Source organism: Dendrobates tinctorius, unplaced genomic scaffold, assembly GCF_039654945.1.
Source record: "Dendrobates tinctorius isolate UK_male_01 unplaced genomic scaffold, ASM3965494v1 ptg000138l, whole genome shotgun sequence".
In the NCBI taxonomy this organism is placed as follows: domain Eukaryota; kingdom Metazoa; phylum Chordata; class Amphibia; order Anura; family Dendrobatidae; genus Dendrobates; species Dendrobates tinctorius.
This window is the reverse complement of record NW_027361806.1, coordinates 3536279-3556801: the sequence shown is the minus strand read 5'-3', so window position 1 is coordinate 3556801 and position 20523 is coordinate 3536279. Positions and strand designations below refer to the sequence as shown.

General features: G+C 44.3%; 2 protein-coding genes across 5 annotated transcripts in view; one reads left to right on the top strand and one right to left on the bottom strand.

The window, feature by feature from the left end:
- Nucleotides 1–19370, bottom strand: part of MCOLN3 (mucolipin TRP cation channel 3) — a 42280-nt gene extending 22910 nt beyond the window's left edge. Inside the window, exons 1-2 of one of the 2 annotated variants that reach the window (XM_073544415.1) lie at nt 19251–19370; nt 781–1010 (exon numbers count right to left, since the gene is read on the bottom strand). In XM_073544415.1, coding sequence (XP_073400516.1) covers nt 781–1008 — 228 coding nt within the window. In that variant the 5' untranslated portion in view covers nt 1009–1010; nt 19251–19370. Of the gene's footprint in view, nt 1–780; nt 1011–8379; nt 8591–19250 lie in introns of those variants that run through there. The other variant, XM_073544414.1, reaches the window with a different exon arrangement.
- The window catches only part of DNAI3 (dynein axonemal intermediate chain 3), a 71186-nt gene continuing 59364 nt past the window's right edge, over nt 8702–20523 (top strand). Inside the window, exon 1 of one of the 3 annotated variants that reach the window (XM_073544411.1) lies at nt 8702–8818. Coding sequence is in view for 1 of the 3 variants with exons in the window: in XM_073544410.1 (XP_073400511.1) it covers nt 9129–9177 (49 nt within the window). In the remaining 2 variants the exon portion in view is untranslated. Of the gene's footprint in view, nt 8828–9095; nt 9178–20523 lie in introns of those variants that run through there. The other 2 variants (XM_073544413.1, XM_073544410.1) reach the window with 2 other exon arrangements.

Sequence of the window (20523 nt, the reverse complement as noted above, 5' to 3'; positions counted from 1 at the left end):
AGGGGGCCAACTTGCACCTTCAAAATCAACAGGCAGCCCGTCCCAGACACAAAGAGGTGCCCATATATTGTTCTTGCACAGGGGCCCTCTTGTCTGTGTTTGCCACTGTCCTATTCCAATGGATAGGACTGGTGCACAACACCTGGCAGCCAAGCACACGTCCTCATCGTCAGGGCCACTCTCCTGATGAAGTAGTAAGCTTTGACGAAGCAACTCTAAGTCCTGTTTTTGGATGGCTTTTCAAAGCTGTGCAGAAAAACTGAAATTAGACTGCACGCGGTTTGATTAAAGGGGTTGTGTCATCATTGATCTCCAGCAGCGCACCACTCCACTCCCATGGGGAAGTGCTCTCTTGATTGACAGTTCAGCCAGCAGCACGAGTGCACAGGTGGCCCGAACGGTGCGCTCTCTAATGATGCAAGACGACGCAGCTTTTCATCTGATCAAAGTAGCACAGCGATATTGAAAGAGTGGAATCATCGATATGTCCAACTTCAGAGCAGCGCTCACAACCTTTATTGCAAGTAGCTTGGAAGACCTGTGCCCCTTGCCTAGGAGTCGGACCACTGATTATACACTGCAGTGGTGGCCGAAATCCTAGGCAACATACCGTAAATTATAGGCAAATTGCAAAATTGATTGTCTTTACATGACTTTGCATTTTTACCCATTAAAGAACTTTGGAAATGCCCTTAAAAAGGTCCAACAGCTGCAAAAAATAAATATATACTGTATACAACAGAAAAATACAGGCCCTTCCCATCTCATTTCTGCGCTCACCTGGATTGTCACCAATGCAATCTTTAAGATCTGGATGCAGAGTTTCCACGGCTTGCGACCACGAGCTCGAAATTTTTCACAGGGGTTCATAAAATAAAATTTTAGTTTCCTCTTCAGCATGTCTTCTAGGAGGAGCTCCTCTGTAATGGAGCAGGTCTTACTGAGGTAGGGACTTTCACGTTCATCCAGGGAAGGGGACGGCTTCACCGTTATATCTGGGGTCTCCATTACTTTAACAGAACAGACCGTAGTGTTACAATGTGTGACAACTATGTAGCCCATTTAACGACAGAAGGTTTGAAGGGAATCTCATTTTTAACTAGAAGATATAACGGAATGGCAGATTTCTAACCGACTAGGTCAGAAGGTCACATTGGTGGCTATCGGACTGCTCAGGGGCTGAGTCCAGATGCTCAGGGGTGGGGCTTAAATATTAGGAGGTATGCAGTAGGACCTTCAAATGTATAAATAAAACCTCATTAGTTACTAAATTTGGAAAAAACCCTTTTCACACTTAAGAAATCAACATCCCCGTTTCCCAACGGTTGTAGTACGAGGCAGAGAAGAGGCTCGCTCCACTGGCCCAGGATTCGCTCCATAAAAGCTGAATTATCATTGTAGCAGGAAGTATAGAAATCAGGTCTAGAACTCTCCGATACAGAAACTTTTATTGAAATAATTAACCCCATAGCATGGTTTAACCCTGCCAAGGTCAAATCCAATTTTATGGTCACAATACTTTTATATGCGTTTCCATCACTGCACTTGTATGAGGGCTCATATATAGCTGGAACAGGAATAATAAATAACAATAATAATTACGTAGGTGGGGATGCAAAAAATGTGCAATCACCCCAAAAGTTTTTCCCCCCTACAACCTAATGCTGTTGCACTGGCATCATCACATTCTGAAAGCCATAAACTTGTTAACCTTTAAAAGCATTATTTCAGGGAACAACTTTAATCAATTTCTATTACTTTAGTGTGGAGTGAGGTGCTAAATGAAGAAGAAAAAAGATTTTTTAATTTATTCTACCATGTATACACACACTGGTGTTATATGGTGTGCGGGGTATTATTCTGTCTATAATCATATTTGTCACGCCGTGCTCACCTGGGGGCGGGACCTCGGTCCCGACGTCATCTCTTCCGGAGCTGCGGTCACTCCGGGGGTCCCGTAGGGTGCGCACGCGCAGCTCTCGTCCCCGGGCCTCCTCCTACATGTCACGTTTGCGCTTGCGCGCTCCTGTCAGTGCTGTATAGGGCTCGGTCCTCTCTATGGTAATGGAGGACCTGACCCGGAACCTGTAGTGGTCATGTGCTTTCTGGCTAGGTCCTGACCCGGAACCAGTAGTAGTCATGTGCTATATCAGACGACCTCCCCCTAGGGGAGGCGCCTGATTATTGTTGTGCTTCCTGGCTTGGTCTGCCATGTCCCTGCCTGGCTGTGCGCTGTACTCAGGTCCTCTGCCTTGCACTCTGTTGTGCCTCTTGGCACACGCTCTGAATCTGCACTCTGCTTTGTACTCTGTTGTGCCTCCTGGCACACGCTCTGACCCTGTGTTCTGTCTCGTACTCGGTTGTGCCTCCTGGCACATGCTCTGACACTGTACTCTGTCTTATACTCAGTCGTGCCTCCTGGCACACACTCCGATTCCGTGCTCTGTCTTATACTCAGTTGTGCCTCTGGGCACACACTCTGATCCTGTACTCAGTCTCTTACTCTGTTACACCTCCTGGCACACCTGCTGCCTGACTCAGTGCTCTGACGTGCTCCTTGCACGCTTCCTGCTTCACTCACACCCGGACGAACGAAGTCTCTGTATACCACGTGTTCCCGTGTCCACACTTTACACGTTCCTGCAGACACCCTCACCCACTCGTGTCTCCTGTGAGCCGGCCGCCTGGTGCCAGCAGTCGTGGTGCCTCACCCCCTGGGGCTTGCCCCTGACACTCCCTGTATAGGGGGTGGTCTTCACTAGGTCAGCTCGCCCTGGGAGGGTTGGTGTCACGACCCAGAGGGTCCACTCCAGGAGTCGTCACAATATTTTTACTGATTTTAGCAGTGTTGTCTTGATGCTCTGCATTATTTTGTGCATTAGGCCTCTTTCACACATCAGTTTTTTGCCATCAGTCACAATCCGTCATTTTTTGAAAAAAAAAACGGATCCTGCGACTGATGCCGCTGGATCCGTTTTTTCTCATAGACTTGTATTAGCGACGGATGGCGGCACGTTTCATCAGTCGTTCAACGGATCCGTCGGAAATTCTTTGTCCATCTGCCGGAGACGACGGACAAGGTAATGTTTTTTGTGTACATCGAAAAGTTGGACAGTGACGGATCCAGCGCCGTCCGTTGTTGGCTATAATGGAAGCCTATGGGCGCAGGATCCGTCGCTGTCCGTCAAAAGACGGAATCCAGAGACGGATTCTGTTTTTGGTATGTGCACACGTTGCGGATTCTGGGGGGGGTCTCTCTCCCCCCTCCTAAAACATGCCCGGAATAATTTCTATTCCTTTAATTTAACCCTTACAGCTGCTGCGACGGATCCGTCGCACCAGTTGTTTACAATCTGCGCAGGATCCATTTTTTTCACACAGATTGCGGCTGATTCTAAAAAAAACTGGTGTGAAAGAGGCGTAACCCATCTTGTCTGGCGTCTTAATTACCTTACAATAGGTTCAATAATTGAATTGGCTCAGTTATCATCTGGATCCTGAATGTGCCCATGCTTCTTGATGAACCCCTGATTTTTCCTGCTCTCCAAATGTGCTGCAAGTCACCCCCTGTAGTGCCTTGATTTTTGAGGCACTGCTCCCAGGTCTGGGGGGCCTTTAGTTTAAACCATCCTATGTGTCTGCCTATCCCTGGATATAAGGAGGGGGCCCGAGGAGGACATGTGGACCAGTAAGGTAGATCTTTTGTGGGATGCTGATGCTAAGGCCAGCACCCCCAGAGAGACTTGGAGAAACACTGATTACCCTGGAAAATACTGCTGGAGAAGTATCTGGAGCTGCACTGCCGTGTCGATCTCTTAAGAGGAGGATTGTGACTCCTCTCCAGGGGGAATTTATCCCATTACTGGACTGGATCCGCATCCTTTACCCTATGGATGAAGGTACTGTCACACTTAGCGATGCACCAGCGATCCCAACCAGCGATATGACGCGGTCAGGATCGCTGGTGCATCGCTAAGTGGTCGCTAGTGAGCTGCCACTCAGGCAGATCTCACCAGCGACATAGCAGGGGTCGGGGGTCGCTATTTACCTGTCAGACGAGGCGATCCCGACGTCCTCCCGCCCGCGTCCACGCATCACTCGTCGGCGCCACAGGAAGCCCAGCAGGAAGCTGACGACGAGAAACAGTCCAGGACGTTCTCGCGCAATCAGTGATAATTAGCGGGGGATCCGGTCGGAGGTAAGTATCAAACACAGCGATATCGCTAGTAATATCGCTGCTACGTCACAAAATCAGTGACGTTATAGCGATATCGCTTAGTGTGACAGGCCCTTAAGGATAACGTCTGACCTGCCACTCCAGATAAAAGTTCCCTATTCTGCCAATGGGTACAGGTCCTAGTGGTCGGACCCCCACCGATCAGGATGTCATCACCTGTCCACAGGATAAATGATAAACCAGACACCTCCTCTAAAAGGAACACCTGAACAGATCACCGACAGATGTAACATCCTTATGCTCAATATCAAAAGGGGTAGTCCTGATGGTGCAGCCCCTTAAAGTTGCATCCTTAAAGGGTTAACATGTTCTCCACTGTCCATCTCTTCAGTCATTGGGCTGAGAAAACGATCATTTTCTTTTAATAAAGCCATCAGACGAGGACAATGAAGCTCTTGTCCTTAAGCCTAAGAAACGTCCAGTCTCCTGCTGGTGACTCCGATGTCCCAATGATAACTTCCCATAACCGAGAGTTATGTTATCAAATTAAACTTTGACAACTTTACATCACTTTTTGCTATTTTCAAATCGATAACGAACACAGAAACTTTAATTTTTACTGATGAAGGTTGGGTTCTGATAATGACCTGAACGTGTATATCCCTGACCTCCATAAAGGGCATTTCCTTAATATACTCGTATCCCTGGGATGGTGCCCCCTATAGGGCGAGCAGTCTGATGACTGAGAAGAGTCACAATTTAACACTGGGTTTCTGCCATCACTTACCTACGCTGGCTGGTTGGACTGAATATCCGGTATAAAGCTGCGTTCTGCCCTTCTATTTACTATGCGATACTGATATTTCTTAAAGGGAATGTGTCTGCAGGGTTTTACTATGGAATCTGAGAGCAGCATGATGTAGGGACAGAGACCCTGATTCCAGCGATGTGTCAGTTACTGGGCTGCTTGGTGCAGTTTTGATAAAATCCCTGTTTCCTCTGCTGTAGATATTGCAGAGCTCGGAATGCTGAGCTGTGTGTGTAGCCCCGCCCACACTCCTGATTGGCAGCTTTACAGGAAGCTGACAATCAGTGGTGGGGGCGGGGTTACATAGAGTGGACTACCTGTGTCACATGACAAGTCTAGCAGTGATACTCTGCTAAAAAAAAAAAAAAGGATTGTATTGAAACTATAGCACACAGTCTAATTAGTGACATCTCTGGAATCAGGTTCTCTGCCTCTACATTATGCAGGCCTCAGTTTACATAGATTAAAACCTTTAAAAGGGAACCTGACAGTACAATCATGACCCATAGGCAGCATGCAGATGTGTATGTCTTAGGACTCGCTCACACTGGCGTATCATACGGAGAAGTGCAAGGAGCGAGAACATCGCATTGCACTCTGACCAGTGTTATGAATCAATGCACATCTGTGAGTTTTTGCCTTCAGCAGTAGTCGGGCTGAGGAAAAACTTGTGGACTACATTGGAGCTTCGTGGGAACATATTTGGCGTACTAGGGACTGTCTTATGTTTTGTCTCTTGTTTTTATTTCTGTCCTTTCATGTTTTTCAGGTATCCATTTCTGGACTACATCGTATTCGGTGAATTACTTCGGGCTTGCATAGGATTTGTTTTTAAATAAATTGGTGAATGAGGGCTAGTGTTGGGGAATCTTTATTCAAATAAACTTTGGGAAGGGCCCAATAACCTATGGACCTTCCCAGCCTGATATCAGCTCACGGCTGTTTGCTTTACCTTGGCTGGTTATCAAAAACAGAAGTGACCCCATATTGTTTAATAATTAATTTAATAGGTTAAATAAGGCTAAAAACTCTTTAGTGCTACATAAAACGCACTAAAGGGTGCCAGTATATTACATGTAGGGGGCTTGTGACATTAAATGTATACAGGCTATTCTATCTATATGTTTATATAAGATTGCATTATTACATTTGTAAACTAGATTTAAGTTACATAGCGAATTACAGTATGTAAAGGATGATTGTTAATACATTGCATATGATGTTACTGAATGCAATTGTTTGTTTGGATTTGTGTCCAATTGTTAAAATATTTATTTTACTCACTTATATAGCACTATTAGTTCCACAGCACTTTACAGACATTATCATCACTGTCCCCGATGGGGCTCACAATTTAATTTCCCTATCAGTATGTCTTTGGCATGTGGGAGGAAACAGGAGAACCCGGGGGAAACCCACGCAAACACGGGGAGAACATACAAACTCCTTGCAGATATTGTCCTTGCTGGGATTTGAACCCAGGGCTCCAGCGCGGCAAGATTGTAGTGCTAACCACTGAGCCACTGTAAAAATGTAGCTATAAGAAAAAAAAAAACAAACAAAAAATAAACAAAAAACCATGGCATACGGACGTCATACAGATGGTAGGTGGGGGGGGAAAAAAAAAAAAAAAAAAAAAAAAAGGGGGGGGAGCGGAGAGTTGGGACTAACTTATACTGAATAACCCTATCTTCCTTTGAGTCTTTCAAGCTACACTTTCTGGATATTGTTATGTCCTTCTCTGTCTTTGTATGCTATGTATGTCACTGATTCTTATCTTGTTTACAGACGGTTATAAATAAATATTTTAAAAAAATAAATATATATAACACTCGCATGACGGAACTTGAATCCTACGGATTCTACTTGTCCAACTTTACATGAACAATATTGGAGCTATATTTTATACACCAATGTGAACGAGGGCTTAGTCTGAAACTCTGCAGACTACTAGGAAAAACTGGCCGGGATTATGTGTCTCAAAACACTTTTCCAAGAGGCCGGTACCTGGCGGCTTCCCCCTGTGTCGCTCATCTACACAGCCAGGTCTCTCTGTGTATGTGAGAATAAGGAGGCACCTGTCATTAAAAGGGAGCAGGGCCAGGAGAAGCCGCCGGGGACCTGCCTGGGACTGCTCAGGAGACTCACGGTCCCCAGCCAGGTTACAGCAAAACACACATGACCGCTGGAACACAGCCGGGCTCTGATCAGTGCCGCTGGAGAAGGGAGACAGGAATGACAGGTCTCTTTTTCAAATAGGACAAGAATCGGGAAGAAGTTCGTGGTCGACGTAAAAAAGTTTGTCACACAGATAAGGCTATGTGCACACGATGCAGATTCTGCTGAGGATCCGGAGCGTTTCTGGCCCTGCGGGTCCGCAGCAGATTTAGGTGCGTTGTACAGTACCATTGTTTTCAATGGTAAACTGGAAAACCCTGTGCACATGCTGTGGGTTCAAATCCGCAGCATGTCAATTCTTTGTGCGGAATCCACTGCGGCTTCACACCTTCTCCATTGCAGAGGGGCTAAACCGCAGGACTTTTTGACCTGCAGATTTTCCCAAATCCGCAGCACCAAAAATTACGTGTGCACATGGCCTTATGGTTCTACAGCCGTCCCGGTCAATCATTACATTTGTGAGATATAGATATATATTCCTCAAGATGAAAGCAGCAAAAGAGTCCCAGTCAGAGTGGGCGGCACTGCAGCCTTGCAGTGCTGGGGTCCTGGGTTCGAATCCCACCAAGGACAACATCTGCAAGGAGTTTGTATGTTCTCCCCGTGTTTGCGTGGGTTTCCTCCGGGTGCTCCGGTTTCCTCCCACATTCTAAAGACATACTGATAGGGAATCTAGATTGTGAGCCCCATCGGGGACAGTGATGATAATGTGTGCAAACTGTAAAGCGCTGCGGAATATGTTAGCGCTATATAAAAGTAAAGATTATTATTATTAGCCCATCTGGCTAGTTGCCCATACAGCAATGTTCCGGTCCTGGGAGTTGTGGACTATTCTTGAGGTTTGGTATATGCCTGGAAGGCTGGCACCCGCATTGTCGGCTCATTTTTTGTGCTGCTTTTTCCTTTTTCACACACACACACACTAGTTCTTGATGCACAGGTTGCAAATTTGCACCAGCCTCCAAAACAAAAAAATAGAACAAGCAAGAAAAAAAAGAATAGATAATATTAAAATAGAAATTATATATAATAAAATTAAGACAAAAAAAAAGAAGAAAAAAAAAATATATATATATATATATATAATACAATTAAAAAATAATAATTTACAAATAAATAAGGAAAATAAATAAAAATAAGTAACATTAAAATAACTAAAATGAGTAAAAATAAATGAATGTCATATGAGAAGTATCAGCACGGCGTGGCCGCTCACCTGGAATAACCGGCGCCTTTGTTCCCGGATCTTCCTAGTCCTCCTCATCGTTGCAGCAGGCAGCGGCCTCCATGTCTCCGGTGCGTACCGTGCGGCAGCTCGGCGGGCAGTGCGCTCTCCCCGGCTCACCCTCCGCCAGTCTCCCCCTCTCTCGCTCTCTGCGCATCGCTTGTCAGATTCTCCATCACGTGACCCGCACTGCTGCTGCTGCAGAGGTCGTGTCCAAAAAAGCCGGGTAAAAATCATTGGCTCGTACCGCTGTCAATCACTTGTTGTCCCCGCCCATCAGGCAGGAGCGTACGCTATTGGTCGGGGAGGGAATCGTCTTCCTCACGTGGCTTGGTGACAATTACTAGGGACGCGGGAGGAGGACGCGACTGATCCCGGTTTCTCTCCGAGGACCCCCTGAGTCTGGAGAAGCCCCCACTATAAGACTGAGGTATTTCTGGTCAGTTATTATTCCTGGCAGATCTGGGAGTTGTGGGGGATAAATAGAGAAAAGGAGAGAATTGTCCCTCAAAATTGAAAACTTAGACGTAAACATAAGTTTATCTCCTAGTTAAAGGGATTGTTCACTACTCGACATCCTTTCGTGTCCGAAAAAAATAGCAAAAATCATATTTTTACCCCTCCTCCCCGAGCCACCAGCTGCGATTTCCAGTGACTTTGTTATATCACGTGACCCCTGCAGCCAATCAATGGAAGCCTTCATTATTCCTTAAGAGCTGCCGATTGGCTGCAGCAGTCACATGACATTGATGAATCACAGCGCCCATATCGCCGGAGTGGTGCCGGAAGGTAAGGATGTGGTCTTTCGACTTTATGAGAGACAGTCAAGAAGGTGGACAATCCCTTTAAGAGCGCAGTCACACATGGTGGAGACGCTCCGGGCTTTTTGTCCAGATTCGGTTAGAACCGTAGTTCCAGATCTGTTTTATTATGGGAAAATTAAGTATTTACTAAAAGACATGTCAGTAGTGGCTTACCTGGAGTTCAGTGGGCCTTGGTACAAAATTTAGATCTGGGCTCCCACATGCTTGTTGGCCAGATGTATGGGCCCCTGTAGTGTTTTAGATCCTATAAACACATAAGTGTTGGCCCACCATGTAATAATGTCCCCTATCCTGGCCCCGTTCTGTTATAATGTCCCTGATCCTGCCCTCTTCCTTTAATAATGTACATCTCCCGTAATAATGTCCTTTCCTGTTATAATGTCCCCGAACCTGGTATGATATCTCCTATCCTGAGTCCCTCCCTGCTATAACATCCCTCATTCTCTGCCATTTCCTAGTATAACGTCCTCATCATGGTATAATGTCTAATGTCTCTCATTCTGCACCCTTTCCTGGTTTAATGTCCCCGATCCTGGGCCCCTTCCTGGTTTAATGTTCCCCATCCTGAGCCCGTTCCTGGTATAATACCCCCATCCTAGTATAATATCCCACATCATGCGCCTCTTCCTGGTATAATGACCCCCTTCCTGATAAAATGTCCCCATCCTCGTCCCATTGCTGGTGTAATGTCCCCCATGCTGGGCACCTTCCTATTGTAATGTCCTCCATCCTAGGCCCCTTCCTGGTTTAATATCCATCATCCTGTGCCCCTTCCTGGTATAATGTGCCCCATCCTGTGCCCCTTTCTGATATAATGTCCCCATCCTGGGCCACTTCCTATTATAATGTCCCGCATCCTGAACCCCTTCCTATTATAATGCCCTCCATCCTTTGACCCTTCCTGATATAATGTCCCCCATCCTAGGCCCCTTCCTATTATAATGTCCCCCATCCTGGGCCCCTTCCTGGTATAATGTCCCCCATTCACTGTTCTGCCGTTCTTCTCCAGCAAATAATAATAAACAATTCTTCCTACCTTCCTGTGCTCCCACGACGTGCAGTGTCCTCTTCCTTAGCCGACACAGAGGCCAGCAGCTGACTTCAACGTGTGGGCAGCGCATTATGTCAGCTGGGACCTCTGATTGGTCTGCGGCGTGTATTGCAATGGAGGGAACCGGCGGATCTCTGTGCCGCAATACATTTCAGCTGGATGTGGGTTTGTAGACACATGTCTGACTGAAATATCTCCTCCATACTGTGTTTCCAGCAGGTCTCCAGCAAGGGGCATCACGTGACCGCTGCAGCCAATAAGCAGATACTGATCAGTCGCAGCGGTCACGTGATGTCAAGGGACCCCAGTGTAGGATGCAGTGCAGAGAAGAGGCGCCGGCCCAGGAGGGAAGCAGAGGAGTTTTTCGTCCTCCACCACCCTGGGCTCAGTGAGATTAACTTTTATATTGGGAGAGAATCCGTACAGTAGTAGAGTTCCTGTTTATGCCGCCCTTGTAGCCCTGCTCTTACACTGCCCTGTTTTATTAATCAGTGACATTTCTTCTTATATCACACATTGCATAATTTCTGATTCAATAAACAAACAGTCCACACAAAAGTCATGGCTCTGCAGCGCCCGCCGCCCAGGCCAGTGTGTGCCAGTGTGTGTCTTGGCTGAAGATAAATGGTGGCCTCTCATATGACCTGGAGGATGCACGAGAAAGGGAAATTTCTAAGAAAAATACTATAACACAGCACTGAACCGCATTATAGCCTTAGGTCTGTAATTATGGCCAGGAACATAGGCATGTATTCTATGGCAAGTCATCACATGATGGTCAGACTTCTTATCTATTCTCATAATATAACATGTAATTGATGGAGACTATGTCCCAATAATACACACAGTCACAGCTTAAAGTACAACTTCAGACAGTTGATTCGTGGCAGTACTGAGAGTCGGACCCCTACAGATCTAATAAAGTATGTGTAGGTTAACGCATTATGCAAGTGATGTGTATATACAGTATATATATATATATTATATATTTATTGATTCATCAAAAAAAAAGTCTGAAAGCTGTGCTACTGCACAATGGCAGTAAGTGTTCTCAGTTCTCATAGGGCATTCTGTGCACTTGAAGGAAAGATTTGAAAATGTAGACTTTATTATCAAGAAACAAAGATCAAGGATGGTTAATATGTGGTGATTAGTGATGAGCGAGTATACTCACTCGGGTTTTCCTGGGCAGGCTCGGGAGTCCTCCGAGTATTTTGGTGTGCTCAGAGATTTAGTTTTTGCCGACGCAGCTGCTTGATTTGTGGCTGCTAGACAGGCTGAATACATGTTGGGATTGCCTGTTTGTTAGGGAATTCCCACATGTATTCAGGCTGTCTAACAGCTGCAAATCATGCAGCTGCGTTGGCAAAAACTAAATCTCAGAGTGCGCCAAAATACTCGAAGGACACCAGAGCATGCTCGGGAAAACCCGAGCAACGAGTATACTCGCTTATCACTAGTGGTGATCTTAACCCCTTCCCGACCAATGACGCCACATCGGCGTCATGAAAAGCTGTGCAAATCCGACCAGTGACGCCTATGTGACATCATGAATTAATTGCCCTCCTGCGGATCGGGTGACCAGGGTAACTGAAAGGTCACCCAACCCGCACTTACAGGGGGCTTTGTACTTTACCACAGGGGGGGTGGCTTAGCCCCCACCGTGGCTACGATCGCTCTGATTAGCTGTTGAAAGTGAAAGTTGCAATTAAGGTTAGGGTTGCAATTAAGGTTAGAGTTGCAATTAGGGTTAGGGTTGGAATTAGGGTTAGGGTTGGGATTAGGGTTGGAATTAGGGTTAAGATTAGAGTTAAAAATTAAAAATTTGAAAATTGCAAAATTTTCTACATTTTTGCCAAATTTCCGATATGTTCGCAAATAAACGCAAAAATTATCGACCTAAATTTACCACTATCATGAAGCCCAATATATGTCACGAAAAAACAATCTCAGAATCGCTACGATCCGTTGAAGCGTTCTAGAGTTATTACCTCATAAAGGGACACTAGTCAGAATTGCAAAAAATGACCTGGTCATTAAGGTCAAAATAGGCTGGGTCATGAAGGGGTTAAAGCTCTCTCTTGCTCATTGGGCATCAAGGAGGGTACAAAGTACCCATGCTTATTGTGTGAATGGGACAGCCAGGATAGGATTTATTACTGGAGCCCAAAAATTTGGCCAACAAGAACATTTTTGCAACCTGGACTCAAGAACATAGTTGCGGAAAGTTTAGTTGATCCTACTAAAGTTCTCCTGCCACCACACATCTAGCTTGGACTGATGAAGTAGTTTATGAAAGCTCTACCGAAAGAAGGAGAGACTTTTAAGAACCTGTGTACCAAGTTTCAGGGACTGTCCGAAACAAAACTGAAGGAAGGCATCTTTGTTGGTCCAGATATTCGGAAACTCATAAAGGACGACGTGTTCGAAAAAAAATTAAAGCTGTTGAGAAAAGGGTTTGGGATTCTTTTAAAGAAATTGTGTCGAAATTTCTAGGCGTTTCAAAGCCTTGGGTTGTCTGATGAATTTGTAGTTACATTTTTTACATTCTCATTTGGACTACTTTTCCGAAAACCTGGGTGCTGTTAGCAAAGAGCAAAGAGAAAGATTTCATCAGGATATGAAAGAGATGGAACGATGACACCAAGATAGATGGAATGTGAACATGATGCTGGGGGTACTGCTGGATGCTTCACAGAGAAGATCCGCAGGCCTTCTATAAGAGAAAATATATCAATTGCAGCTTTGAAGAGTAAAGAAAAAGGTGTAAGAATGAATATCCAATAAAGTTTTAGAATGAATGTTCAATAATTTTGTATATATAATATTACGTGCATTTTTCCTATAGTAAAGGGGTTTTTTTTTGTTCATCTCACTTGTACATGATTTCACACTCGTTTTGTGCAAAATCCATACTTGATTGTTAAAAATAATTGTTTTTTTAAATCAGGGCATAAGAAAACATAAGAATCAGTCATTGAATTTGAAAAAAGTTTCATAAACCCAAATTTTTCATTCGGTTGTATTTACCCAAAAATTACATTCATGGTTTTACATCTCCCGTCATGAGATGGACCCTCAAAGCCCTTGGTTTGGATGACACAGCCATATATCAGAGGCGACTCAGGAATGAGGAACCACTGGGGAAGTGGCAAGCCAGCCCCTGAGTTTTATTCAGCAAAGCTGGCACAGTGAGGTAGCAGAGTTGACTCAGCTATGAGAAACCAATGTAGCAGAATTGTCAACAACTCCTTTCAGTTTATCAAAACAGCAATGTAACATGGTACAGAGTAACAGCTAAGGCTCCTAGTACCTGAATACTCAGGTGGCGTCCCACCACCTGAGCCGAGCTATAAGGTCAGGTGCTCACGATCCGAAACTAGAAGCGCTTTGGATGCAACATATGTTCTCTGCATCCAAAGTGCTGTCTTCTATTGAACACAGGTAAATCCGCATGTGATAACTGAACCGTGCAGATTTACTGCATCCGATACATTCTATTGATGTAACTTTTCTTATGGAGACTAGTGTATCCGCAAGAGAAATTAACATGTTGCGTTCTGGAAAGACGCGCCACGTGTCAGTCTCTGGCAGCGTCAAACCCACAGCGTCAAACCCACAGCAATTCCTGGGTTTGTGGGGACACGTACCCTAAGGCCTGGGAAAGTGACATTCACAGAGGAGCAGAGGGATATGAAAACACAACACTGTGGATCCTCAGCGCTGGATCCAGAAGAGGTGAGTGACAGATGGAAGGTCCTTAGGAGAATGAGGTGAAGGACAAGTAGTAATGCCTGCAGGGACATCCATGCCTATATTGTAGCTCCTGTGAGTCTCACGGAAAACCAGGAGACATCCCCGACTCCTGATAGCGTTGGCCAATCTCCCAGATGCTGACTAAGCCTCACAGAAAACAGGCTTTGAGATTCTTTAGTGGCAGCCAAAGCACATTCAAGAGCAGGCAAGGGCCTTGGAAAATGCCTAATGGGCCGAGACTTGTAAAACAAGATGTGCCCGTTGCAAAAAATGCCCAGCAGAGTTGGGCTTTAAGCTGTGTGAGCCTTTCGTAATAAGTGGCACGACACATATATATATGGTTGCCACTTATCCCCTTTTTAGTGTTACACATTTGAGTTAGCCAAACTTGCAAATTAATTGAGAAGTTGTAATAAATTCGTTTTTTGGTGTAATTCGAAGCTTGTAGCCTCGATGCAGATCCCCAACTTTAATAGTATTGTTATTCTCGTTTGGACCAATGGACCTTTTGGGCCCCGCCAGGCTCCAGGGCCCTGGGGCAGCTGGAACATTTGTAGTTATGTCCATGAGTGTTGGGTCAGTAGATAATTGTTCTTAGACACTAGCCGTGCAGTGAGCCATTGATCCTCAGTAGCAGCACACGGTGCACATTTTGGCTTTCTGTCCCTGGACTTCATATTTCACAATTGCTTTTACAGCCCTGCGCCAACAAACATTGCTTCTCTCTTTGTTTCCTCCGCAGCTTGTTAGACAGATGAAGCAACCATGTTAATAAATAATCAAATCAATCTTGAATCCCATGCATCCAGTGAATGATTTGTAATGTCGATAAACTAGAGGCATGGAATTCATAGTGACGATGCAAAAGCATCGCGGCACTTATATAAGGCGGTAATGCCTCACTAAAATGTACATTTTTTGCAAATAAACAAATTATTCATGAGTGTGCTTGATCTGATTTTCATTCATTTTTGGCAAGTGTGTTAGTACTCACATTGTGTTTCTCGAATGCAAAATAAACAAAATTCCAAACTTCTCCTGTCCATTCAATAGACAGCACTCAGATGACACGTGGATGGTGTCCATTATTTTTTTTCTTTTTACTAACCCAGTGATTTGAATGTAAGAGTTTGATCTTTATTTCGGACGAAGATAAGACTCATCTACATTTTTTGTCGCCAACAATAAAATATTACGTATCTGTGAACAGCTACAAAGACTATAGTGGGTACATGAAAAATGAACGTCAGAGACCGAAAAATTACAAGTGTTTCTCACAATATTAGAATATCATCAAAAAGAGAATTTATTAATTTATTTCAGTTCTTCAATACAAAAGTGAATCTCATATATTATATAGAGTCATTACAGAGTGATCTATTTCACGTGTTTATTTCTGTTAATGTTGATGATTATGGCTTACAGCCAATGAAAGCCCAAAAGTCATTATCTCAGTAAATTAGAATAATTAACAAAAAAAAAACACCTGCAGAGGCTTCCTAAGCTTTTAGAAAGGTCCATTATTCTGTTTCAGTGTGGGTTCCACAATCATGGGGAAGACTGCTGACCTGACAGATGTCCAGAAGGCAGTCACTGACACACTCCACAAGGAGGGGAAGCCACAAAAGGTCATTGCTAAAGAAGCTGGCTGTTCACAGAGTGCGGTATCCAAGAATATTAATGGAAAGTGGAGTGGAAAGAAAAAGTGTGGTAGAAAAAGGTGCACAAGCAACCAGGATAACCGCAGACTGGAAAGGATTGTTAAGAGAAGGTCAGCCAAAAATTTTGGGTTAGATTCACAAGGAGTGGACTGCGGCTGGAGTCATTGCTTCAAGAGCCACCACACACAGACGTCTCCAGGACATGGGCTACAAGTGTTGCATTCCTTGTGTCAGCCACTCATGACCAATAGACAACGCCGGAAGCGTCTTACCTGGGCCAAGGAGAAAGAGAACTGGACTGTTGTCAGTGGCCCAAGGTGTTGTTTTCATATGAAAGTAAATTTTGCATTTCGTTTGGAAATCGCGGTCCCAGAGTCTGGAGGAAGAGTGGAGAGGCCACAATCCGAGCTGCTGGAGGTCTAGTGTGAAGTCTCCACAATCAGTGATGGTTTGGGGAGCCATGTCATCTGCTGGTGTAGGTCCACTGTGTTTCATCAAGACCAAAGTCAGCGCAGCCGTCTACCAGGAGATTTTAGAGCCCTTCATGCTTCCCTCTGCGACAAGCTTTTTGGAGATGGAAATGTAATTCTCCAGCAGGACTTGGCCCCTGTCCACACTGCCAAAAGTACCAATACCTGGTTTACACACAACAGTATCACTGGGCTTGATTGGCAGCAAACTCTCCTGACCTTAACCCCATAGAGAATCTATGGATTATTGTCAAGAGGAAGATGAGAGACACCAGACCCAACAATGCAGATGAGCTGAAGGCTGCTATCAAAGCAACCTGGGCTTCCATAACCCCTCAGCAGTGCCACAGGCTGATCGCCTCCATGCCACGCCGCATTGATGCAGTAATTGATGCCAAAGGAGCCGCGACCAAGTATTGAGTGCATTTACTGAACATACATTTCAGTAGGCCAACATTTCAGATTTTAAAATCATTTTTCAAGCTGTTGTTATAAAGTATTCTAATTTACTGAGATAATGACTTTTGGGTTTTCATTGGCTGTAAGCCGTAATCATCAACATTAACAGAAATAAACACGTGAAATAGATCACTCTGTGTGTAATGACTCTATAGAATATAGGAGTTTCACTTTTTGTATTGAAGAACTGAAATAAATTCACTGTTTGATAATATTCTAATTTTGTGAGAAGCACTTATATCTGAGCTCCTTTAGGACTGCATACTCTGTTTTTTTTCAGCATTTTACGTAAAAAAAATGCTGCTGATGGCAAGTGTATATGATGTTAATCGAATCTGTCAGTCGGTTGTTGCTAATTAATATAACCATAAAATAGGGCAACAGAGTCTGATTCCAGAAATGTGTCACTTATTAGTAGTCTCAATACAGTCAGTATTTTATCAGCAGGAGATTATCATTAAAGGACTATATTTTCTGTGCCAGACAGTCCAGCTAATCTTTATAACCCTGCTCCCACCACTGATTGGCAGCTTCCTAACAATGTGCCGTGTACACAGGAAGCAGCCAATCAGTGGTGTGGGTGGGGTTAAGCAGAGCTCAGCATTCTGAGCTCTGCTACACCTGCAGCAGAGTAAACATTGATTCTATCAAAACTGTACCTAGAAGCTCAGTATGAGACACGTCTCTGAAATCAAGATTTCTGCCCCTAAATCATGCTGCACTCAGATTACAAATCAAAAACCTGCTGACAGATTCCCTGCAAGTGAAACTTTTACATACACAGCATTTTTTTTTTCTGGCGTTTACGGCATCTTTTTCTGTCTTTTTTTTCCCCATAAGCATTGACATAGTTCTTTTTAGGCTAGTTTCACACTTGCTTTTTTTTGCAGCGCGTTTTTCCCGCAAAAAAACGCATTGAAAAAACGCATACAAAAGCATACAACTGCTGCGTTTTTTTTCAAGCATTTTTATGAGCATGCATGAAAAAAACGCAGCGTTTTTATGCGTTTGTATGCGTTTTTAGTGCGTTTTTACCGCGTTTGCGTTTTTTTCCAACATTAGGTGGCCCCTCACACTAACCCAAACCATGACTTTACTAACCCTAACCCTGACCCTAACCCTAACCCAAACCCTAAACCCTAACTAACCCTAACCCTGACCCTGACCCTAACCCTAACCCTGACCCTAACCCTTAACAAAACCATACTTAACCCTAACCCTGACCCTAACCCTAACCCTGACCCTAACCCTTAACCAAACCATACTTAACCCTAATCCTGACCCTAACCCTGACCCTAACCCTTAACCAAACCATACTTAACCCTAACCCTGACCCTAACCCTTAACCAAACCATACTTAACCCTAATCCTGACCCTAACCCTGACCCTAACCCTTAACAAAACCATACTTAACCCTGACCCTAACCCTGACCCTAACCCTTAACCAAACCATACTTAACCCTAATCCTGACCCTAACCCTGACCCTAACCCTTAACCAAACCATACTTAACCCTAACCCTGACCCAAACCCCAACCCTAACCCTGACCCTGACCCTAACCCTAACCCTAAACCCCCTTAACTAACCCTAACTCTAACCCAAACCCCTAAATTCCATGGTTAAAAAAAAAAAACGCATATGCAAAAAAACGCATACATGAGCATGCCAGTGCGCACATATGCGCATCCATAGGCTATAATGGCCATTTTTAGCGCAAAACGTGCGCATATGTGCGCATGCGCTTTTTTGCAGGGCCAAAAAATGCAACATGCTGCGTCTGGAAAATACAAACGCACACCCCAAAAAAACGCAGCGCATGAAAATCGCATACATGTGCTTACAAGCGCGCAGGTATGCGCACCCATGTTAAATATAGGGGAAAAAACGCATGCGCACATATGCGTTTTTTTCCAGCGCTAAAAAACGCAAATGTGAAACCAGCCAACATGGCAGAAATATACAGTTCATGTTACAAATCTCCGGAATAAATTAACTCCCACCGAAAAGCTTGTAAAAAAAAAAATATATATATATAAGGAAATAAGCTGAAAAAGTTGTGCGAAGAAGGCCTCGTGCTGTGCTGTTTTTGCAGCAAAAAACCACAGCAATTTGCCAGGATTTTCCAATATTGTGGCACAAACATTGCAGAGAAAAAAAAAACCCACAATGTAGTTGCATTGTGTGAATGCAGCTTCATTTACACTGGCCGATTATAGGGAAGTGAGCGTCCCCAGTCCCAGTGATCGCGAGCGTCCCAGTGTGAACTGTGCGCCAATCGCCCCATGAACAAGCAGAATGCTCGTTCGTCGGGTGAAATGATTTTTAAGCTCGGCTAAAAGTCATTGTTCTCGGTAGCACATTGAAGATATGCTGCTGAGAACAATGATATCCTAAACGCACAGATCAATCATATTAACGATCTGTCTGTTAGCACGGACGTGCAGTCGTGAGGTCTTAACAGGCTACTAAGCGTCTGCCCATCTGATTCCATGCAGCCGATCGGCGATGGATAAATGGCTGCAGAGCGGACCAGTGTAAATGCACAATAAGTCTGATTTCATTCTAATTACAAAGTAATATAGTAATGCTCAATATTGGAGATCCAATTTTAAACCGGCCGTAGATCAGGAGGTGTTTATACCTTGTAGCTGAATCCTTTGGATCTGGTCCCATATTCATAGTGACCGCGAGCAGCACCCGGAGCAGACGCCAGTGCATACACCAGTGTACGGCGCCCTTATTGCTCCTGATCTCAGTTCTGTTGCACAATGTCACCCAGATCAGGACATGCTGAGCACAGCGTTATTTGGTTTGGTTAATTATTAGTAACTAACGGTATGTTCTTTTTTTGAGCCCTACATTTTGCACTGTTTTGCCCTTCATCAGGCTGGTAGACTTTTTTTTTTTTTTTCTAGTATATATGAAAGTGCAACTTTCCAACATATTCCACTTTTTTGTCACTGGCATACGATGCCCACTGACAATACTAAAAAAAAATAAAAAAAATATATATTTTTTTTTAAATTCGGTAGGTATGAATAGGGTACCAATATGACACGAATAGGGTAACAATATTGCAAATTCAGATTTGGCGACCGATTCTGAACATATTCGCTCAACTCTAATTGTGACATTGACCCCTGGATTTAAAATAGTTTGAATAAATAACTTAGTAAAACTATTTCTGAGTGAACTTTGCCCATATGCACTCACAGTAGAAACTCAATCAGATCCAGAGACCCGAGGTGATCCTAAATCCTAAATGATGTCCAAAGACTTTCAATGAGCATATTTGTGTCAGTAGGAATGGGTCCAATTATCCATCATTTCCTCCATGAGGATGGGGAAATCTAATCTGGGGGTTATTTAGGGATGACTCGTCTAGTTGCTACCGAGAACTTTTGGAAAAGACCATCCTTCATACATGAGATGGAGGGTGTATCAAACCGTTTTTTGACGCTGTTTTAATGTATGGGGCATTTTTTCTAAGTGTCCATTGATGTAGAGTTTTTGCACCAATTTTGGCGCAGAAAAGGCACATTACAAATGAGTCATCCATCTGGATTAGGATGCTTAGGCCTCAAGCACCTGGACTGCTGCAAGTCCTAACTAGATAAATGGGAAAGTTGTAGATATTCGTGCAACAAATCTACTGCATGTGAATCCACCCTTAGACCGGTATCACTCTTCTGACATTCATGGTCTGAGTGTGGACTACAATGTCTGGACCTGGCCGCAGGTCTTTTCACCTGAATTCTACAACCTAATTTTTGACTATAAGGCTGTTAAGTCAAGACAGAAGATCGTCAGCCGGTCCGGACATCATTGTCCTTACTCGGGCCGTGATTGTCGGAAGTATGAAACTGACCTTAGTGCTTACTCATATCCTAGTTTTCTAGTTGGAGCCAAGGAAC